The sequence below is a fragment of the Gavialis gangeticus genome, unplaced genomic scaffold (genome assembly GCF_001723915.1).
Source record: "Gavialis gangeticus isolate Ggan-Ray unplaced genomic scaffold, GavGan_comp1, whole genome shotgun sequence".
NCBI classification, from domain to species: domain Eukaryota; kingdom Metazoa; phylum Chordata; order Crocodylia; family Gavialidae; genus Gavialis; species Gavialis gangeticus.
Window position 1 is genome coordinate 12,317,725 of NW_017728991.1, and position 23,651 is coordinate 12,341,375.

Consider the following 23,651-nt stretch of genomic DNA (forward strand, 5'->3'; position numbering starts at 1 on the left):
CTGGAGCCAGTTTGCCACCCATGTGACTGTGCATTCATCATCCCTAGAACATGTAGAGTATAATTCCCTAGAACAAGTAGAGTATAATTAAGAACCTACCTAACAACTGCAAATAAATAACTTCTTAAAATGCTACTGAGTAAAACTGGCAGGAAATTTCAGAGGTGTAGTGGACTCATTGCTGCAGGCTCCGTTGTTATTTGTCTTGTACATTATTTTTTTTCTTGTCAATGTATGTAATACCTCTATGGGATTCTTTAGGTAAAAGAAGTAGACACAAGTGGCGAATGGTTCAAAGAGGGAATGAAATTGGAAGCTATAGATCCTTTAAACCTTTCCGCAATATGTGTTGCAACCATTAGAAAGGTAAGAGAACGAATGTACAATCGGAGGGGAGGGGCGGGAAGGTGAGATGAGACATACTTTTAGATAGATTTTTTTTTTCCAAGGGGGGTCAGAAGTGCCTTCTTAATTGAAACAAGACAAAAAAGGATTTAGCTTCTTGTATAGCAAAAGTGACAGCCACTTGCCTTCTGCCCTGAAAAAAAGGATAATTTGTACAGTATGGGAATGCATATAAATGCTTCTGTTAACTGATTACATGTTTCTGATACGCAAGAGATAAGTGCATAATATTTAAAAATACAGCCTTACCTTTAATTGGCAAAGTGTGTTCTTGTGAAACCTTACCACCAAGTCTGTCCTTCAGCTATTTTGCAAGCTGCCTAATTGCCTTCAGAGAGCATGCCCTCCAAACCTTTGCAAAAGTTTAGTATAGGCACCAGTCTTTGAGGACTGCATGTGTAAAATGCTTTTGTGATTGAAAGGGGGTGTCATCAGTGTGAAATCCAAGCAACTTTAAAATGCTTTGGGACTCTTTTATAGTGATAGATCAGCTCCCTAGCATGCACCTCTGCCAATAGCTGTGGCTATGTGGCCAGTACTTTTTTTTCCTCCCATATTGCTATGTGGAAGATGCTCACAATGTAAAAGGGAAGTTGAATTGACATAGGAAAGAGTAAAATTAGGAGTACCTAAAGAGAGTAAAAAAAAAAACCCCACTAATCTCAGTTATAATTTATAATAACTGTATCAGTTAACTGTAATATAGTATAACTATAACTTAATTCACTATACCATATGCAAAAAATCTTGGAGAGAGATTTAATTTCGTATATACTTGTGGCTTGTCACTTGCTTAATTTTTTCACTCTGCTTTTAAAGTGGCATGCTTTAATTTTTAGCCTGACCTTCACATAGTACCAAGGTATTTAATGTACAATTTTGTTTTTCTTTACAAAGGTGTTAGCAGATGGCTATCTTATGATTGGGATTGATGGCTCAGAAGCAGCAGATGGGTCTGACTGGTTTTGTTACCATGCCACCTCCCCTTCTATTTTCCCTGTTGGTTTCTGTGAAATTAACATGATTGAACTAACTCCCCCCAGAGGTACTGATGTCATTTTGACCAAATTCTATTTTGATCTTTCATAGTGGTGTCCTATATGCTTTGTTTCTTAATTCAGTTTGCAAAGTTTGTGTTGTTCTTCAGGGCCTTTATCGCCTCAAATAAGTAATATGGTAATTACTGTAAGTGAGCTGTTTATTGTAGGTTACCTTAGTGGGTAGAGAAGGGTCAAATGAATTTTTAATTGGACCACGGTCAGATAGATTGACATTTGCTTTGACTACACGAAAAATCGACTTGCTAACTTTCGTTACATTCAGCATCAATCAACAGGAAAAAAAGAAATAGAAAAGTATCAGTGCTAGGGAGTCTTGGGCTAGTGGAGGTCTGAACCTGGCATAGAGTGCTTGTCAGTGTTGGCATCACTGCCACAGTGTTGCAGGTTTATTGGTAAGATCCAAGGTATCCTCCTCCTGAAATGTGTACAAACATGCATTTCAACAAGCATGCTCATGAGAGGGGTCATGTACAGTGAACCAGGACAGGCAAATTTCCCAATAAGCAAAACCGCCTGTGTATCAGCATGGATCTTTGCTGCCCTTATCTTTCTGTCATTGCATTGTTTTGTCAACTTATGGAAGGTGATGTTGGTAGTTACATCACAGAAGATCATAGATGTTCTTTGCTTTTTGGTAGGAATTTTTTGTTCTCCATCCATATTTGTGCAGTCTCTAATTTTGTAGGGAAAAAAAAAACACATGCTCTTTCCAAAAGTGAGCTTTTATTAAAAATGAGTGCAGAAATTTTCTGGACATTAATTGTACGGAGAGCTAAACCTGCAATGAAAAAATCATTTCATATTCTTTCTCATTGGCCAACACTTCTGAATCTGTGAGCTTTCAATCTCTGCAGAGTCTACAGCTGAGCAGATTTACTTTTGCTCATGGTAGTTATAGCAGTCTGTGGAGTTACTCAAGAGAATTGTAGAGCTAATCTGACCTAACAAAAACAGAGATAATCCATCCTGCTTTCTTTTAAATGCCCTTCTGTGCCTCTCTCAGCGACTTAGGGGAGTCCTTTAAAGAATTATTAATGATGACAAAAATGATAGTACTGGTAAGAGCAGACTTCTAAACAGAAAGTACGCAAGAGGTAATGAAAAATGTTTCTAGAGGAAACCTGCAGTTTCATTCTTGAGACATTGACTGACTATACAACACATGATGGTCTTCTATTATCACTCCGTACACTGTTGTGTTTCTTGTATGATAACCATTCTCCTCCTTGTATTTCTCTATCTGTATTTTCCCTTTAAAGTATTGTCCATAACAGTTTTGTATCATTCACTGTGCATCTGTATCATTATAAATGATATGCCATTATGTAGAGATCAGGGATATGTATTACTAACACCAGAAATAAGCAGAGTATGTGGAACTATATCATTTTTAATGTGGTGGTCTCTATAATTAACATAATGAAAACCAAGAAGTATGCAGATGCTGACTTCTTGGCTTTTCAACATGTGAATTCTAGAGACCGTCATAAAGAAATCTGCAGACAACAGTTGGTCCATGGGCCATGGTTTGAAAACTGCTGGTCTAACCAGCTGTGGGAGAGGGTAAGTCTGCCTTGTGAACATTCAGTAGATTGAACAAAAGTTAAATATATCATGGAGAGTGCTTCTTCCCCCCTCCCCTCTACAACAGTTTATAAGAATGAAAGAAGGCCTTCAATCTCTTGTTCTTACTATTGTTTTTAGCATTATTATTTAAGTTTTATAAAGATCATTTCAGAGAATGTGTTTTGCCCAGTCTACTCCAAACAAATCAAATTTTTGAAAGATGTTTCTGCTGCAGGAAAATGTAGATGCTTTTACTTTTTTTTCTCCTTGGCTCCATTATATGAAAAAGACTGAAGGTGAGGTAATATTTTTTGAACAACATTGTGATTTGGATGGTGAACAAAATGGTATGAAGACTCAGAGAATAATAACCATCTAAGAAACCTAAAGTGGGAGAGCTGTTACTATAGCATTAAATGAGACATTCTGCATCCTTCACTTGTTCATTTGTCTCAGCTGATATGAGCAAGTTGCATTCTAATGGAGTATCTTGGCCTCTCATCAAACAAAATAGCAAAGTGGAAATTGCTGATGTTAAAATTCATCTTCTTTATCATCTTTTTAGTGTCAGCATTGTGCTAATACACTGTTTTTAAGTGAACAAAGTGTGCAACTGTTGTATGACGGTAATATTTATAATTCACAGGTTATGCAAAACTCCCTTTCAAATGGTTTGACTACCTCAGGGAAATGGACTCTATAGCAGCACCTGTAAAGCTCTTCAATAAGGTAAAGTAAATTATAGACCTGGTACCTTTATGACACACGTGCCATTTATAGCAGATACTGTGCTGTAAATTACAGCCGCCTTACCTCTTGTAGTTTATCAGTAAATATGTTTTTTATATGGCTACTAATCAGTTGTGCAGCCCAGAGACAGTTATTTTTAAAGCCCATGTGAGTAGTACACTTTGAAAATTAACTAGTTAAAAAGGACTATTTCATTCGAAGCAGAAGTCCTTTGTGTGCATTCTGCTCATCTAACTCAGGTTCTGAAAAATATGCAACTTGGAAGCAGATAAGTAATACATTATACTTCATAGATGGTGCCCTGACTGTGCCCTCACCTTATTAATTTTACCATTCAAATAATGCCGCATGAATGTAACTCGAGCAAAATATTTTCTCTGCTGTATTTCGATTTGTATATGAAGATGTCTGCCTTTTGTTTCCTAATATTTGGACATTTTGCTTCATTTGTCTTTCTAGGAAGTTCCAAACCATGGGTTTCACGTTGGAATGAAACTGGAAGCTGTCGATCTTATGGAACCTCGCTTGGTTTGTGTTGCCACAGTCACCCGTATTATCCATCGCTTATTAAGGATACACTTTGATGGCTGGGAAGATGAATATGATCAGTGGGTGGATTGCGAATCCCCTGACCTTTATCCAGTAGGATGGTGTCAGCTAACAGGTTATCAACTTCAGCCTCCAGCACCACAAAGTTAGTTGTGTTGTCTTTGTCCATAGTGGGTCTTTTTTATGTCGAAATCGGGTGGCCAATCCGTCATGCTTACCAAAAGTGGTAGGGGTAGTGTCTGTGTGTGCCATGCGACAGATTGGGGAGGGTATAAGGAGCACAGCAGCTCATAGGGCAGGCAGGAGTGAGCAGAGCGGCAGGGCAGGGAGCAGAAAGCAGAGTGACAGATAAGGCAGGAGAAGGAGGCGATCAGAATAGGGCTTAGGGGAGGGAAGGGTGTTCGTGGCATGCTTACTAAAAAGGTTTGGTCCCCACTGATCCAGAGTTTCACTAGTTGTCCTTTGGAGTTCATATATGATACTTATGTGATACTCACCATACTTTTGGGGTCATATGGCCAGCTGCAGCAAAATGGAAGAATCCTTACAAATAGGCTCCACTCTACTTATACATTTATGCCACAACGTAAATGGGAAGGGTGCTATAGGTGCACCCAATTTAAGATGCCATAAAATGGGAAATAAGCCATAAAAATGTTCCATATATAATACAAAACATTTTTATGGTTGGTTTTTATGGCATCTTAAATTTAATATGTGGCTTGAGCCAGACAATCAGCTGATTATCAGTCTTGGGGCCCAGACCTCACCAGGAGTCTGGTCTGTGGAGCTGCAGAGAAGAAGGGGATTCAAAGGGATTCCACTGCTGGGGACTTTAAACCCTGCACCGGGCCAATCTGGGCTGCAGCACCTGGCTTTGAACTTGCCAGTGGAAGGGGAGCCCAAGATTATTATCCCTGGCTTCATTTACACTGGCAAGTAGTAATGACACATGATTGGGATCTGATCCCCAATCTCAGAATCATGCTTTCTGCCATGTGTGTGTAGGATGGCAGGAGGGGCACGTGTTGGAATCGGGCATCATCATGCCATTAAATGAACATGTGCCAGGGCCTTAGAAAAGCATCATTCTGCTCTATTTTAATCCTTCTGTTTCATTCTGATAAAGTATTTCTTTTGGGTTGCTACACTTTTTTTATTTCCTCTTCTGATACCAACAATTGTTTGCTTCAGTCTATTTAAAATCTAGCTGATTTTTGTCAGGTATAGATAACATTATTTTTTATAGCACCTTGAATTTGCCAGGCATTTTATGGTCATAGGCCCTGAGCCTGCAAACACGTACTTGGGTAGTTTTCCACATTTGAATTCAGTGGAATTGCGCGTGTGTATAATATTACTCGCATGCTCAGTTGTTGGTGTGATGGGGTCTATAGTTCGTTTAAAACTCCCAGACAGCCTGCTTGTGTGATCATACTTAGCTTTTCAGTCTCGTGAACTTTTCAGAGCCTGGAGAGAGAATATGTATAACTGTATATTGTCTTAATGTAGATAGCTTGTGATCTGTATATTTAAATGTTGACAGGTTTTCAGGTAAGGATGAGGAAAAAAAGTATAAGAGATGGAATAGAGCTGGAGTGGTGTAGCTGTGATTCATCTTTTATTGGGTAAACTTTAGTTGGGAGCCATGTTAGACATGCTTTTGGGCACAAAGTGTCCTTCCTTCTGTCAACAGACTCCAATCTGTCATCTAAATCAGAAATTTGATATTCCTCCCCTCCCCCCCTCCTTTAAGTGTGCCATGTGGTTCTGCAGTGTCTTTCTAATGTGACTGTAATATCAAAAGAAAACCTTTTATTACTAGGAAACTTGGTTTGGTGTTTTGCTTCATTCTTCACCTCTTACTCCCGTTAATTAGTTTTCCTTTACCAGTAATTATTTTTTCTCTCTTTTTTTGTTAAATTTATCATTTTGCTTTTTTCTCATAAGTTTTGTTATCCTAATATTTATTCTTGATTTTTTTTTTTTTTCTTCCAGCTTCTGTTTTCTATATCTGGTTTTCAAATGCTGCTTTTTCCATCTCTCTCTTTTTTTTCTTTTTTTTTCCTCCCAACTTTGTTCTTGTCTTCTGTGAAATCAGAGCAGCAACAAAGGACACTCTTTTATTATGTATTATTTGTCCCTGTGCTTTAGTCAGAAAGAGGATTGTAGGTGTGAAAGGCTGAATTGCTCAAAGAAATAGATCTGTAGACCCCAGCAGCTGTTTGCTTTCCTGGACTGCATGATGAGAAATTAGGCAGGAAACATGGTAATAGGGCTAAGGATGTTTCAAAGCCTGTTGGAAAGGGTATAATTCAAGAAGAGTTCCTTCCTCTCCTCTGCTTTGTAAATGGATCCTCCTGTTTGTCATGGGTTCTGCCTTCAGTTATTCACCGAAGAAAATATTGTCCCAGATTATCCTTGCCTTACGATGCTGTGCAGTGTTTTCTCGTAGCACTTGATTCAAAACTTTCATTCTGTGTTTTTCAGCATCAAGAGATAGCCAGTCAAGTTCATCAAAACAGAAGAAAAAGGCTAAGTCACAACAATACAAAGGACACAAGAAAAGTGGGTGACAAAATTAGTGCTGATATAATAATTTTTTATATCTTGGTGTTAAAATTTGCATAGTTATTCTCAAAGTCCCTGCTCTGTTTCAAAATGTTACTTGTTTATATATGCTTAAAGGTGCAGTATGCCTTAAAAGGAGAATTTTTTATTGATTGAGAAACATCTATTTTTTATAACGTGCGGTGTTTTTTAAAAAGTTGATGTTGTTGTTAATTTCTTTGTAAATTATAAATAGACAAGTTAAAATATTTTTATACTCTTAAAACACTTTTAGGTACAGCAGGCTGTACAAGTATGAAGATGTATATTAAGATGATCCTGAGCAAAATATTCAGATATCAGTTAACTAAATGTTGATTCTTTCCTTTTAATTATCTGTAACAAAGCTTTGGATATTGAAAACCACATTCTTTTGAACTAGAAAGAAAACAAATACAGAAAAACTAGTTCTCATTCTTTTCAGTTCCTTTTCAAAACTAAAATTTGTTTCCCATGTTAAATTATATTGATTTTATTTTAATTGATTAGTTTGCCAATTAGAACACAACATAATGCACATAAAACTTATTGGAAGCTTTTTATGAATAAACCCTCTTCTGTGGTGTTACTTACAAAGCTACTCAGCAGCGTTGCTATAGCTAATTATTTTTGTCAGAATATAATATACTATTACCCTTTTTTAAAGAGAGACTATAAGTGAACTGCTGAAATTCTTTCCCCATTAAAAGTTTCTTCCCAGCATCCAATAGTTATTTTTCTTCAAAATGCAAAACAATTCAGTAACAGTTAACCCAGCTGATTTTAACTTACCTAGATGCTTATTCTTTCTCCATCTGTTTGTATGTCTGGTCAACCCAATGAACTGTTTTCCTTTTGCAACTGAAAGGGAGTAAGAGGCAGTCCAACACAGGGGTACTTTGTACCTTCCTCCAATTTCCCACCCTGGAGGTCAGATGCAGGGTGGGCCTTCTCTGAGTAAAATCTCTGGATCCCTTGGAGTAAAAGCTGTGATGTGAATCTAAGACACTTTACAAATGATTAGATCTTGAAAGGTAGCCACCTTTTGGGGTGGAGGGAAGCAACTGAAGGGGACACGGTACGCAGCAAATATATGTGTAAGAAGGAATACTCTGTACCAGGACCCAGGGAAAGTGCATGTACTTGCATACAAGTGCAGTGGAGTCTTTAGTATCCATACAAACCTGACTACCTTGATTTTTTTTGAACTGTTGTCTGAAGAGAACTTGAGAGTTTATCTACCATGTACGAATGACGAGCTTAATGTATCTCCTTGAAATTGAAGGGTCTAATTTACAACAATCTAGCTATTCTGAACCTCGTGCTTTGAAGGACTATTTTATTGCTTCTGTTTGCATTTTTGGGGATTTCTTTAGGAAAAGGTATAGAGGATTTTATCTTTGCTAGCATAATATCCTGACTATATAATTGACAAAAGCAACTGCAAAAAAGGCTAAATGCAGTGGTATCATCTAATCTTCTTGGGGATGCACTACCTGCTGGGCACTTGTGTTAGAAAGTAAGACCCAAGGAGCTGTATGATAACCCTAACATTACACTTGGAGATGCAAGAATGAAAATTTGCAGACAGACTAGGCTTGATTATCTGGCTGAAATACTTGGCTAAATCATTGGGCCTTTACTGCCATTAGAGTTGCTAGTGCACTGGTCATAGTCCTCAGTCCACTTAAGCGCAAAACTAATTAAATTTAAAATTTGGAGCATCTTTACATAATCATACTTCTTTTGGGGGTGGGGAAGTTTGATTCTTCCCTCCCCCATCCTTCCAACAAATTATGAAGCATGCAGAATCTCTAAATCTCAGCTGTACTTTTTTGTAAATATGGGATGAGGAGACCTTACAGACTACAGCTTTGAAGCTGTTTACGTTAGAAATAAGTCTCAGACAAAGTGAGCCTTGACATGCCCCTTCTCTCTTTCCTCCTCCTCCCCTCCAATTTCAGGCTAGTCAGGTCTCTGCATCAACTGTCCATTTAAATGCAGTTCTCTTGTCAACAGCACTATGAAATAAATTGGTTTTGAAAGAAGAAAAAAATTAGGTGGGCTTTCTAAAGACCAAGTAGAATTCACAGCCACTTAGCACGAACAGAGGGCCCTCCCTTGAATGGATATAGAAAGAAGGTTTAGCAACACAATAGGTAGGTACCTTTTAAAGTGCAGCTTTAACACAACAGGGGAGAGGTGTCTCGGATGAGACTGTGGCACCTTGTGAACTCTGCTAAAATAGATTAGTTGCTACAGGTTGAAATCTGTTTCCTGTTCAACCTGAAGGTTTTGCCTCCAACAAAAATGTTGCATAAATCTGAGGACAACAGTCTATAGAGAGACCCTAGTCTGTTTTCAGCAAATTCGGCCTGGGTCGGAATAGCTAGCAAACCTTCCTGTGTAAATTTTCGATTTAGATACACAAGTTCTTTCCTCCATTGAATGGAGAAGATAAGCTTTGCCAACTTAGTCTTATGGACATAAATTAAACTGACCGGAGCCATAGGAGCAGCTTTTGAGCCTCGTGTCCTAAAATGTCAAGAACTATAGGGAAAAATGTATACCTCAGAAGGGAGGTCTTTAAATAGCAGCGCTTTAAATACCCAGTCTGCGAACAGAAGAACGCCAACGGAGAATGCCTGGAGAAAGTTCTAAGCGGCATTTCTTAAAAGCTAAGGACATAGGGCTGTATCTGCTGGTGTCCTGCAATTTAAACTGTCCTTGGAGGATCCTGGGATTGACTGAACGAGGCTTGCTAGACAGAACCACCACAATCTTTCTCATTTTTTCCTTTGTCTCATTCCTCATCCTACATGTCTGTAAAGCTTGGAATCTGTTGCCTCGCACAACACAGACTCTGTCAGAAAAGGAGACTTTCTTTACCTAGTGACAGCCGATGACCTACTGAAGGGGATTGCAGTTCTTCTGTTATCATTAATCTGAAGTGGATTTGTGATGTGGGGGCAGGGAGTTTCTGATGAGTCTTTTCTGGGCTCTTGGCTAAGAAACTTAGTGGAAAACAGGGGGTCCTTTCACTAGTGCGTGAATTGCAAAGAAGCGACTCTTACCTTTTCTGAGATGAAATGAATAAGTCTCATTGAATGAACAAATTCTGGGGGCAAATGGTTCAAACACCTTATCCATTTCTGCTGCCATTCTAGCCTACCATCCACCATTCACTTTTTACCTAGTGATCGAGTGATATTTTTACAGCTGTAACATCTGATGTGCTGCACGTGTAATTGTATGCATGTGGAAAAGTGTGTGCTAGTTACAGTGCTCTTTTTTCATCTTCAGTTCTCTCATCTTCTCATCCACCAGCACTGAGTCGTGTGTTTTATTTTCAGTCCAGGAAATCAATTTGGATCTGATGCATCCTTTCATCAGGTAGACAGCTGCTGTGTTAGAAGATGGGTTTCTCACAATTTTGGAATGGAAAAGACTCCATTCATAGGATGATGAATTGCTTCCATTTCTGATCTCTTTGATTTTGCTTGTAACAGTTCCCAAATAAGTAAAATGTTGCAAATTTCTGTTTCCAAACTTACCAGCTTTGCGCATGCTCCGAGGACTGTTTGAAGATGGTTGATTTCAGCATTGACTTGAAATGGATGGAATTCTGTACTGCACTTTAGTGACCAAAAACTATGTAGATAAAGACCGAAGTTATCAGTTTGCTTTGGTTTATAAATAGTGTGGTAGTTTACAGTAGTCTACTAGTACTGTTTTGCTTTTTATTAGCTTGTTTTGGTTTGGGATTTTTTGGCTAAACAACCACTGCAGGGCTGATTTTAGCTTAGCTATTTCTTAAAGCGCTGGCCATGTAGATGACGTTCTGCTTAATTGTGTAATTTTCTCTCTAAAAGACCAAACTGAGGCACCAGTCCTATAAAAACCATGTTCACCTGGTCTCTAATTAGGAAAGATACTTATGCATAGGTGTAGCTCTCAGCACAAACGGTCCTATTAACTTCCACGTTTTCTTGAAGTCTAGTCTTTTGTCAGATGTGGCTCCTTTTTCTAACTAAATGGGAAATAGCTAAGCATCTACAAACTTGGTTTTGATAACATATGGAAACAGAAATGGTAGACTGTCCCAGGGCTTAAAGACCTGATCCTGCCTGTGAGACCCTCAGAGACTCAGGGTTTGCCCACAACAGTAAATGTCAGCATCAGGGCCCTTATTTACAGGTGAAAACAAACTGAGAGTCATTTCTCAAGTTGAAATGCTCATTAACATTTGCACAGCACCACCAAAATACTGGGTATCATTCTAAATGATTAACATTTCATATATATTATGAACTAGAAAAAAAGTGGTTCTTGTTAGGCACAATTGTTTCACCAAAAAACATCCTGTTACACTACTATAATCTACTAAAATAGATGCGCTTTGGAAATGGAGACCTGAGGGTTTTTGCGTGCGTGTGACCAAAGGATTGTACGTTGCCTATGAAATGCAACTGCTGTTGTAGCACTTTGGAGTGCTCCCATTTCATCGGTAGGCTGCAAGATGGAGTAGGGCTGGCACGTTTCTTTGATAACTCATTTGTAACCCTAACAAGTAATGTCTCGAATTCACTAATTAGAAAAAAATCCTAGTTGTTAAGAAATGGAACCATTGACCTTTGCCATTTCAAGGCCTTGTTTTCCAGAAGCCAATGCTCGCTTGTGAAGCAGAAACATTTCTCAGCGACCAATCTGAGTTGCATCATTCATTTTAACCCAAGCGTTTACTTTAGTTTGACTTGATGTTTAGAGAGGAAGATACCAGTTGGGAAGAAGCCTGTCAGTTTGTCAAGCCTACCCATGGCAGGTGGGGTGCGGAGGAGCTTCTCTGGTGATGACGAGTTGACTCCTCCTCCATATCGAACCCTTCCAGCCCAGACAGCCCCGGAGGCCTTCCAGCCTCCCAGGACTAGCCGAGAGTTCAGTCCCGGCCTCAAAACAGGTAACTAGCTGACAACAGTCTCTCAGTTACAACCGAGGGAAATGCTGGACAGGGTGGGGGGGACAAAATGGCATACAAAATTCTGAGTCATTGACTTTTTTTCTTTCAAGTTAGAGGACTAGTCATTTCCACTGTTGCATCTCAGTCCACTCCCATGAATGGATCATCGGGGAGGAGTGCTTCCCACAGTTTAGGACTTCATGCCAGGGCACATCCATGGCCTCCAAGTTACCGAGGCACAAAGACATTATACTGTATTGGAGGTTTAAATAGCATTAACCTATTAACCGAAGCCTAGTGAATTGTAATACGAGGCTACAAATGCCCCAGTAACATTAGCGAGAGAACAGAGTGTATTATTCTCGCAGGTGGAGCATTGTATGCACCAGAGATGCATTTATGTTGCATATGGCACTGCTGTTTGGGGGGGGGGAAGTGCTCAAGTCTAAATTAGGTTTAAATTCTTGTATTCAGTGTTGGGTATGGAAAGAATACTTTGAAAGGCTTTGCCTTTTAAAAATAGACCTGGTTCTTTTCCCCCCTCTTTTTCCAAAGGCAGCAGATTGGTTTTGATTTAAACACTGGCAAGATGATCATTCATCTTAATGGAAGATCAGAGAAAAACCTGTAAGAATTCATGTATTGGTAGTACTGAGCTGACATTAAAACACTGAGTCTTAGTTAAGAATGGTTTGTATAAAATAAGCCTAGATGACTGAAGCTGGAGATAATGCAAGCTCTGTTGGATCCTCTTAGACGTTTCCTTGCAGTATAGAATAATGGGATGTAGCCAACACTCAAATTATTCTTGACACCCAGTCCGGTATAGTTAGACCAGGACTGGTAAGCCTGCAGCATGGGTGTCACAAGTGGCATGGGCAGCCTCTCTGCATGGCACGCAGCAGATGAGGGAGGGGACGGGCAGCAAAGGGGCAGGTAGGGCAGGAAACAGCAAAGCAGCGAATTGGGTGGGGAGCACAGGAGAAGGAAGCAGAAAGTAGATCGGGCAGTGGAAGGGATTGAAGTAGTACTTGGAGGGGCTGTGAAGCTAATTTGCAGCATACCTGCCCAAAAGGCCCACTGAGTTGGACTATCCTTCACGCTACCTTTCTGTTTAGCGCTGTCCCAGCTGGACACTAGTTCTAGTATTCTGGGACTTGGTGAACAATAGTTCCCTGTTCACGTGGTCCATACCCTTCATGACTCTATCATATCCCCCCTCAGCCTTCTCCTTTGCAAACTGGAAAGCCCTAGCCGTTTTGTCTGTCTTGGTGTAGGGCAACTGCTCCAGGCCCCTGATCATTTTGGTTGCCCGTCTCTGTATCTTTTATAATTTTACGACATCCTTCTTAACGTGTAGACCAGAACTGCACACAATATTCCAGATGTGGCCACACCATGGATTTGTATAGTGACATGCTGATGTTCTACATTTTGTGTTAAGTTCTTAATGCTGGCTAGCATTTTACTGGCTTTTTTGGTCACTGCTGCACACGAAGCTGATCTTTTTTTTAAAGAACTAGCTACAGTGACTCTAAGGTCCCTTTCCTGAGTCATAACATCTAGTTCAGAAACTAGCTTAGGAGGAAGCTTGTCCTCCTAAGTTTTTTCTTTGGTACAAGAAGATTGTAGCACTGTTCCTTTTCTTGTGCTCTCTGTGGCACTGCCTGGGCACCAATTTTCTTGCTATTACCGTTTGTAGAAGTTGGACCTTGCAGACCGTGCAGCCGCCAGCACCAGTCCTGACCCCTGACAGAGTCCCCAGTAGGTTGAGCAGATACTTCCATGGTACTTGAATAGGCAAACTGCTTTTGTAAACCTTCCCAAAAAATAACACTTTTTCCACTAGAAATCGACAGATTTTAAAGGAAACAACCAAAACGCATGCACGTGTTCCCCTGCCCTTGTGTCCTTACTCTGGAGTGTTCTGAGGCTTGAGATCAGAGTCTTTTTTGGGGGGTCCATGATTTGAAGAAGCCACATGCAGTAGAAGAGATCCTGAAGTATGTCTTTTCTGTGCAACCAGTTTCCTTCCCCTTTGTCTGGTCCTTGCAGTTCTTTCCTACCTCACTTCCCTTTCCCCTTCCAAGTCTTTGTGCTCTGTCCTTTAAGTCCCAATGTTGTACGACGTGGGAACAAAAAACCTAGTTGTTCTTTTGTTTGGAGATTTGTTATCCTCCAAACTCTGGTCTGTTGCTGAAAGGTTAGAGAAAACTGGCTTTATCTAGATGGAGACATCTTGCTGTCCCAACATGTTTTCAGGTTGGGATGTGATTCCTCTACTGTTCTTGGCCAGAACAAAAATTGTCTGAGCCCCTGATGACATATGGCTGACTTCAAATTTATAGAGGTATTCAGTGATGTATCAAGTTCACAAAGCAGCAAGAATTCATAAGCTGTTTTTTTCAAGTCTGTCAGCTAGCTAGGGCTAATTCAACTCCAGCAAACCTGCTGCTATCTGAGTAACATGGCTGTGGAGGCTGATGAGCTTAAGTCACGTTTTGACTAGCAGTTTTCTCCCCAAAATGTTGGGGCCACAGCTGTGTCCAGGGCTAATTCGTATGAGGTCCACAAAGTACCCTCAGTGCCCCACAATTTTAATGAGAACAGAAGACGTTCATCTCCATGTAGAGGTGCTTAGCAACTCAGAGGATTGGGCCCTCATTTTCCAAAGATTGTGTTGTGGACAAACATGCATCATGCTCTTAATAGTCACTTTCTATCAGAAAAGCAAAATTAGGATCGTTAAATAATTCCACTTCTCTCATGCCAATGCCTGTACAGTTGCAAATTTCAATAGCAGTTTGGCTTCCTACCATTTGAGCTGCTACTGCTCTGTGGCACAGTCCTGCCGGGTGTTTTACTTGCCATGTGTATTTTAAACTTTCGGAGTTGTGACTGACCTACCTGGCTTTCAAGCACTGGCATAATTAGATAGCTCCACTTGGACACTTTTGAAACCAGTCTCATTTCCTCTACAGCTTCAGTTGCCCATCAGGCCTGGTTTTTGTTTGTGTTTTTTCTCGGGCTGGGGAGTTCAGCACATAACAGTGGTATAAGGAGAATCGGTGTTTGTCTTCCACATTTTCTGTAAGGACATTTCTCTCCCAGTACTTCGTCCAAGTAGCTTAGTCGGTTCATAACAGCGAAGCATCTGGCATGGATGTCCGTGCCCTCCGACTCCAGAGGACCCTGGGTACAGCTGGTGGGTTAACTAAATGCTTCCTGTGAAGGCATGATAGCTAATTCCCTTCTTGTGCTTGTGTTTCTGATGCATAATACATGCTGTAGGTGTAGCCAATGGCCTGAGCTTTTCTTAAAGGATACTTGCACTTAAGAGCTTGATCTTGGGGGCCGAGGGAGAAAACGAAGTGGTTTTAAACATTTTGCTCTAAACATTTGAGTTCGAATTGACACAGCCTGTGACAAAAGGTGATGACTTTTCCCTCCACGATAATGCTTGAAGTATTTGGTAAGCCCACACGCATTATGGAAACAGAATGACGGATTTCAGATTCTGCTCCTTACCCCTGGGTAATAAAACAGCATCTTGTCATTTTATTATTGTTGATTTATTATTGAGATAGCTTGTGGAGGACTTAAAGTACTATGAAAAGGCAGGGCACTTGCTCTTAAGTCAGACGTGATCTGAGAAGAAAGAGATATAATTGAGCAATGGCTTTAGGTCAAACTAAAGAGGGAGGAGGTATTCATTAAATAAGGTTACTTGACTCTGCTATTTTAGCCATTCTTAGTATCTTAGGCTTTAAATTGCATCTCTATTTAGCACAAGAGTAATTACCATAGAAGACCACAATAGAAGAATGATGAAGTGGCTTGTAAATTTTACAGCAGGACTGCAAAGAGCAAGAAGTTGTGGATTTAAGTTTTAGATATCACCACATAATTTTCCTGCATTTCAAAGCACATTAATATAAATACAACCTCGGTATCCAGTAATTAAAAGCTTTAAATCTTTTTCTCATTCATTTGGTCATCCAATAGCCATTAGTTTGATATAATCAACCTTTTAATGTGGATACTGCACCTTTAATGAAAATTTTGCCATATTTTCTTTTAACTGTTTCTGCTTTTCATATCTTCTCACATTTTGATAATTATCATCTTGCTTTCTTTTGTAATCATACTGAGAAGTTAATTGTGACATATATTTTGTACTGCTCTCCATGTTATCATTCTTTGTCTTAAATCCCATTTTTGTTTTATTCCTATAAAAGAAGGAAGATAGAAGATAAACTACAGCAGAGATGTTTTGTTTGAACCACAGTTGCCCTTTTTGGGTTGCAGAAATTTTAATTTAAAAATTTCTATTTTAAAAATAGCTCTTCTTGCCTCAATTACAAACAAGGCCATGAAAGTGATTTGATTGAATGAATGAAGTCACCTGTGATTTATATATAGGCTGTATATGTTGTATAATCATGCTCTGTTTGACTTGGCTAGGCCCTAAGGCATGACACTTGAGTTTTGCAGTTAGTAATGCGAGTAAAGGAACCGTGTGTGTGCTACGTATACGCGCACCTTCAAAACTTGAAGTTGGCCATCTCTCTGTTTGGAAGCCTTAAAGGGAAGCTACCCAACTGTCTTGCTGTTCACAAGATAAGCTTTATTCCTGTGGGCCCAAACTGTGAGTTATGCCTTCAGATGTTGGTTTCAGATGAAGTCTGCGTTTCTCAGTCTGTTCCTAAAAACAGCCATCTTGCTGAAAAATTGACAAACAATTGTGCCAGGGACAGAGCACGTGAGGAGAATTGGACTGCTCTTCCCCTTGTAACAGCCCACGTTCTCTTGCTGCATAAATGGTGAACACCAGATTCTGTTCTTGAAGATGCATGCAGCTTCATTCAAGTCAGTTGGAAAGCTGTGTACGTATTCCCAGGCAGAATGCAACCATTCACATTTGTATTTGAAAACTGAGGCCACATTCTTGCAGCTAGACCTGCTCGTACCCATGTCTCCATGCTAATGAAGCTCCTGGTAGGCTTTAATGTAACGTGTCCTGCTTATAGGATGCACTCGACAACCTGTTGCCCTGAACGTGCAGAATTTACAGAGTACGGAGAGTTCAGGATAGAAATTGTCACTTATTCAGCAGTCCAGTACCTAAAGTGTCTGGGACTTAGTCTAACCGCCTTCCGCTTAGCACCAAGAATATAAATAGGAATCAGACCAACCATTTGCCTCATGCCCATAGTGATCTTTCAGATTGCACTACTTCATTCCCATGAAGCCTGCTGGCTGAAATGCTCAGCAGTATTTCTTCTCTAAAATAAGCTGAAAGGAAACAATAGACTAGAGAAATCTGTGGCCATTGACTTTCTGAGAAGTCTTGTCATACCTTCATCCTACAGAGTGTGTCGTGTCCTGACAGGGCATAAAGGCAGTTTTTTATAAGCCGAAGGCTTAGAAAGAGAATGCAAAGTGCTAACAACCAGAGACCTTCAAAAGCCAAACCGTGCCTGCACTTTTCCCAGCTAAGCAGTGGGAGTGTAGCTGGTTAGAAATAGCCTGTTCTCTAAACCAGTCCAAATATGCCAGGTCTGCTATGGTACACATGGACATTTTTACTCTCTCTAAGCACAGCATTCATCAGAGGAAAATGTTAGATTGCAATCAGTCCTTTAGCTAGAAATAATTTTTATAATGAGATACTAGAATTAGAAAAGCTTTTTTTGATTGGCCTAATAATATTGCATCCCATGTTCACAAAGAGACCACCTTTCCATTATGTCCTCTATTTAACCATTCCTTTTATGCTTAGGAAAGTGAGGCTTAATTTAAAATTTCTTAAAATACCTCTCCTTGTTTTTCTATCAGTCCCTTCTTTATGCTAAGGTGGCTGTTTTATCAGACTGCAAAGAAAGGCAGACTTTGGAAAGAAAAAAGAGTTTAATTCAATTCTGTTAGAACGTAGATGGCTCTGCCACGCAACATGATTGATTAGGAATTCAGTAATTTTAGCATATCTTATTGGCTAGCCATTATAGACAGATTCATTTTAATATAAACTCAGGTCTACTGTTTTTATTGTCCAAGAGTTATTCTAAGCCATGGGTAATCTGTTTATGGTTTCAATTACAGTCTTAACCAGAGGTGTTAACATGGAATTCTTGAAGCAAAAATGAATTTGGGGGAAGCAGAGGACTCTTACAGCAGAGTTACTCTAACATGTCAAGTGCAGTTTTTTTGGTCAGAAAAGTCAATGGCATGTTCTTTGTGGGAGTGTTGGAGAAAGATTGTCAAAATACAGGACATGAAATAAGAAAATCTGGGTTCTGTTTCCTGTGCCTTAGACCTCACCTGGGCACTTCTAGCCTCTCCCCACCTATTTTTCCTATCTGTGAAATGGGTCTAATACCTACCTGCCTCACAAGGTGAGCTCATAATTCATTAATACCTCTGAGAGAGGTGCATTTAGGTCTTTGCCAGGAGTGCACTGTAGAAATGGATTGTAAATTTGTGATTTAAATGTTTGCTTGCTTTACTGTTAGCACCACAGAGATAATCCAGTTATGGAAGAGTAAGCAGCAGCGTGTCAGATAAGTTCTGATTATGCCATTTATCTTACTGGAAGAGCTGTGAAACGTAGATCACAACTTGGCCCAGGGAGTTTATTTGATACATTTTCCCCAGAGCCTAAGTCACATTGGCCGGACTGGGAAGAAAGTTAGTGTGGAACCCAGCAGTCATTTTCTGTTTATAACTGCACTTTTTAGATGTACAAACCTAGAACAATGTATTTTATTGAACAGGTATAGACAGTTAGAATTTGGGGGGCAAAACTTATCTAAATTTTAGCAACCCGAACATCACTGTATTAACCAGTAAACTGAGCAGGAACACTTGCCTGCTTACTTGAAAACACAAATTTTATGTAGCGGGGGAAAAAACCACATCAGTACATTTTTAGCTAAATTAATAGGAAACCTGTACAGTTATTTTGAACCTTTACAAGCCTTTAACTTTCACTTTTATTTTTAGTGACTTCACTGCAGCTGAAGGAGGAGTTTCTAGACGGAGAGGAATATAGTTTTCTTCAAGGAGCATCTGATCAGGAAAGCAATGGGTCTGCCAGTTACTACATCAAACAGGAACCTTAAGGCATCTCAGAAATGTGAGGGGCAGGGTGTTGGTGATAGAGGAAAAAGAGCCTTTCTACAAGACTGACTGATTTTGTTCCCACTTTGATGGTACAGTTGCACAGCTGTACTTGGGGCACTTTGCTAACTGTAGATGAGACTCAGTTCAGAATTTTTTGGAAGGGCAAGGAAACTATTTTAGTGAAAAAAGATTTTTTCAATTTATTAAAAATGAAAATGGACTTTTTTGTGTTGTATTTGAAGCTTTTGAAAGAATTTTGTAATATTTTCAAGTTCAGATTTATTGTGCATTGTTAACAAGAACTGAAATTCTAATTTTTGGTAAGACTAAAGTTTAATTAGCAGGATTGCAGGAAGCTGTTTGAGGAGAATAGAGTGGCAAATACAAATGAACTGTCGTTATGAATGAACCTTTTTGGTACAAGTTGGGAGATGTTAGGCTCTCATGAACTGCACCGAGTCACACCTCTGGTTTTTTAATTGTGAAATATGGAAGTGAAGCCCTGTCTTGGAGGGCAAAAATAGCATGCACAAATGACTTAGGGAGGCCAGTCCTGTTGCACCATACTCCCGTAAGCAGGCCCAATATCAGTGGGACAGTCATATAAGGGAGATTTTAAACTTTTCATGGTGGTTTTTAATTACGTAAAGTAAATAAGGTTTATTAAATAAGTCTTTTAAATAATCTTATTCGGGACCTGATTCAGTGTCCTTCAACATCAGTGAAAATATCTTTATTGACTGCAGTGGGCATTGGGCTGGGACTAATGCATCTTTTAGCCATACATGAATGTCTCTTCGCTTTGGGATGCTCAAGCACATGTTTACAGAGCCTTAAGCTAAACTGGAACTTTACAGCAGAGTCTCTTGTTGATCAAATTTGATGAGACTGCGTGTTTTAAACTAGTGAGATTGAGATAGAGAATAACTCAGGACCATTCTCTAGTTAAGCCTGTATGGAAAAGAGGGAAAACTCTGAGGACCTTTTCTTTACTTCTGTCCCCCAGAAAAACCTTGACACTTCCTTTTGATCTTGCTCAACATCCAGGTATGCTGGCACCAGCAAAAGCAATGTTTCCTTTCAGCTAGAAAAATATATAGTAGAAAGGCAAATATTTACTATGAGTTCTTCAGGTGCTGTAATGCTTTGCTTTCCCTATACGAGTTGGAGAGTAAAATATGGGAGTTCAGTTGCAAAGCAAGTATTTTGCCTTTTTTGTAAATTGGAGTTGTTTGGTTCTAGATGGAATTCTGGGATCTTTTCAGTCTCACTTTAGGCATCCCATTGCTCCAGACATCTTAACTAGAAAATTTAAATAAAAAAACCTTTGAAAATATAGGGAGTAGCAGCAGAATATAAGGGAATTTTAATAGCTGAATGGTCTGTTTCCCCCCCCCCATGTTAAATGAATTTGGATTTTAGCAGGTGGCCTCATTCTTGGAGTGGACTAGCAAACTGATCGTCCAAACCTGCAGAGTTGTGACTGGAAAAATGTGCACGAACTTTAGCTTTTACCACTAAGGTTCATTAACTAAACTCTCAGGAATTAACTACATATGTTCTATAAGTGCTTCTGGGTCTTAGCAGGTCCCCTTCAGACCAGTACCATGAGCATACGACTCTTGACCATAAGGTATGGGCTTAGAAGAAATTAATCAGAAATGATTAGCTTCTGTGGTCTCTCAGCCTAAGGAACACTTTAAGGATATCAACCCACAGAGCCCCAGGAGACCATTTTTGGTATATTATCGTTTGAACTTTTCAAAAGAAATGCATAGAAAGTTGAAAACCAGCAATTTGATTATTTTCTAAAATGTGGCTCTAACTTTGGGTACATAGCATTGGTAATATGCACAGGTTTACCTCATTCTATGCAAGAGGGGTTAATGATGTAAAGTTTTGTATTTACTACTGGAAGTAAAATTTGTCCTGTATAGTGTAGAAATGTCTCAAATTATTTTCTTCTTCCCTCCCCCAGGCAAATTTTTGTAATGCTTGACCCCTTTTTGACCACTGTTTCTTCTCTCAAAGTTTGTTATCGGGCATCAACTATCTGTGAACACAGGGGGCAAAGACATTTTAGCTCTCTAAAATACCTACATTTAAAATCTAGACTCTGTCAAGGTTGACTGGCCTCTCTGTGCCCCCTCCCCCAGACATTTGCTCCCCCCACCCCCAAAAATCTGAACCTTCCAAAGCAAGGGCTGCAATATAGGCTATAGATAGATTTAACTTAAAGCCATTCCAAAAGGGATGGGAAGCTTGCTGCTTGGGAGCAACTAGTATACGTGGTCTTAATCCACAGTAATGCTAAACCTGTTTTGTTCAAACCTGTTCCAAGTTTGAGCAGTTTAGTCCACTTAAATGGTGCAAGTGTGGACAGAAATAACTGTTATAGCAACAGTTTGTACTGGTGTCATTCAGAGTATATCTGTTACATCTATCCATGCCCATAGTTGACGATCTAAGCTTAGGAAAGGGGGAAGAAGCAAGCCCAGGATTCTGGATTTCCAAGTCAGTGTAATATGGGTAGTTCAGTGTGTTTCAAGTGTGCTTATGCTTTCCCTGTGACATCACAAAGTCCAGTTCTGCCAGCTTTCATACAGATCGAGTAGTGCACCTACTTCAGTGGAACTAGTTGCCTGTTTTATAGAAATGCTCAGCATCATTAAGGCTGAAAGAATCAGTCCTGCAGAGCACGGTAGATGTATGTATCTGGCTTCATAAGGCCCCTTCGTATATAAAGTAGTACTTACTGACAAACGTAGCTCCGCTGATTTTCGGGGAAACACTATTGCATTAATGTTCTTTACTGTGAAAAGGAGTGGGCCTGTAGCGAGCAAGTAAATACCATGACAGCAAGAAATCCAGAGTCCTGGGCCTACCTCGAGAACGTGGATTCTTAAGGATACTTATTAGTAACCCTACTGTGACTGGAGTCAGATTGCAGGTTTTGGGAGGAATATTTATCTTTTAGTAAAATGCATCTCTGGGGCAGAGGACAAGGTGCACATGCCATGTCCGCGGTCTGTCGACATGTACAGTGTTCTGTAACCCTGGGTATTTGAAAACTAAACACTATTGCCTATGAGCTGAATTCCACCAACAGATACATGGGAGTGACTTTCGTGGGAACTGTAGGTGGGTATTTGAGGGTGGAAATTCACTCGATTCTGAATCCAAAGTATACCTAAATCCTTCACCTGTCAAGTACAGTGAAACCTGTCCTACGCAAACTGCATGAGAAGCCAGCTAAAATTGCTTGGGGAGGTTTATTTCAGTAAAACCCTGAGCAAAATTGTATTAGTTATCTTGGAGGAGGGTCTTTAAAGTGGTCTCTTAAAACAGTGGGTTACCTGTTAGCCCTGGTATCCTTAGTATAGGCTTCACTGTATTTGCATTAGCCTTAATGGACATGGTTCTAAGCATTTTCTTCCTTCGTTTTACTCTGAACCATGGTACTTGGCTAAAAGGGTGAGATATGTTTGGTCTTAAATCTCTGCTGGCAACCAGTCATTGCTGTATTTGGCATAGCAGGTTTTTATAACCAAGGGGCGGTGCAAGCCATGTAACTGGCTTTGAAACTGCCCCTTCTTTTATGGCCCAAAATTTTACTGCTGACTTTGATCTTATATTATTTTAAATGCAACTCTTTAACCTTTTCTTTGCTCTGTCCGAGGAAAGCTAGAGCAATTATCAACTTCTTGTTCTACGGATACTAACACGGGTTTCAGTGTTTGTTTGTTTTTATTATTATTATTGTTTTATGTGATGTGAATACCCTCTCCCATCAATATTTGTACTATGGTGCTAATATATTTGGTAACAATCCTTTATTGGGAAGGGATTAAAAAACTGTGATTTAAAATGAATTTTTCTTCCTTTTAATTTTCATATTTAAAAAAAAAAAAGCCACAGCCATTTATACAAAAAAGAGCATCAGCTTTTGCCCCTGGGAAAATATATTGGGGCGGGAATCAAGATAAAAGAATAGGGTTTTTACATCATTTCTGTATGTATTTGATATATAGATCAATATCTGTACAAATTTAATCTTTTATTTTCTTGGTAATTTGTGTGGTCAATGAGAGAGAGTATTTAAAACTTTCTCATGAAATGTACATAACTAAGTGAAAAATGCTTTTGGAGAAATTAATGTTACTTTCATTTTTACCAGACTGCAGATTTTCAGCATGGATGTGAAAAGCATTAAAATTATAACTTTGTGTACAAGATGAAAATAATTCACTAAATTTGCCTTTTTTTACACAAAATAAAAATGTTAAAGTAATACAGTGTGGATAGTGACTTTTTTTTTTTGTTCTCCAGGTATATGTTTAAACACATTGTGGCTTCTGTTACCTGTCAGCTCTGTCTTCCTGAGGGAGGCCTGGCACCCAGCTTGCTGGACGTAATATGGACTCTCCCCCCCCACACACACACACACCCTCTCATCTACCCAGAACTAAGCAGAAGAAAAGTGTAATAGGCAGCTCAGGCCGTACATTCCCCGGTCCCAATGTGGGAGGCCTATTTAAACTTGATTGACTAAAACTCGGTTGCCAGGTTAGGGAATGCTGAGGCAAGAGAGCGAGTCAGAGTGGCTACGGGCAATATTTGAGCAATGGTTAAGGGTTCATCACAGCATCCAG

At 39.6% G+C, this 23,651-nt stretch overlaps 1 protein-coding gene across 5 annotated transcripts in view; it reads left to right on the plus strand.

Moving 5' to 3' along the window:
- Positions 1 to 23,290, plus strand: part of MBTD1 (mbt domain containing 1) — a 58,862-nt gene extending 35,572 nt beyond the window's left edge. For 4 of the 5 annotated variants that reach the window (XM_019517304.1, XM_019517319.1, XM_019517314.1 and 1 more), the window contains exons 11-16: positions 262 to 366; positions 1,303 to 1,450; positions 3,679 to 3,761; positions 4,242 to 4,476; positions 6,822 to 6,899; positions 18,880 to 23,290. In XM_019517304.1, coding sequence (XP_019372849.1) covers positions 262 to 366; positions 1,303 to 1,450; positions 3,679 to 3,761; positions 4,242 to 4,476; positions 6,822 to 6,899; positions 18,880 to 18,998 — 768 coding nt within the window. In that variant the 3' untranslated portion in view covers positions 18,999 to 23,290. Of the gene's footprint in view, positions 1 to 261; positions 367 to 1,302; positions 1,451 to 3,678; positions 3,762 to 4,241; positions 4,477 to 6,821; positions 6,900 to 17,249 lie in introns of all 5 variants that reach the window. The other variant, XM_019517338.1, reaches the window with a different exon arrangement.
- Positions 23,291 to 23,651: the final 361 nt, after the last annotated feature.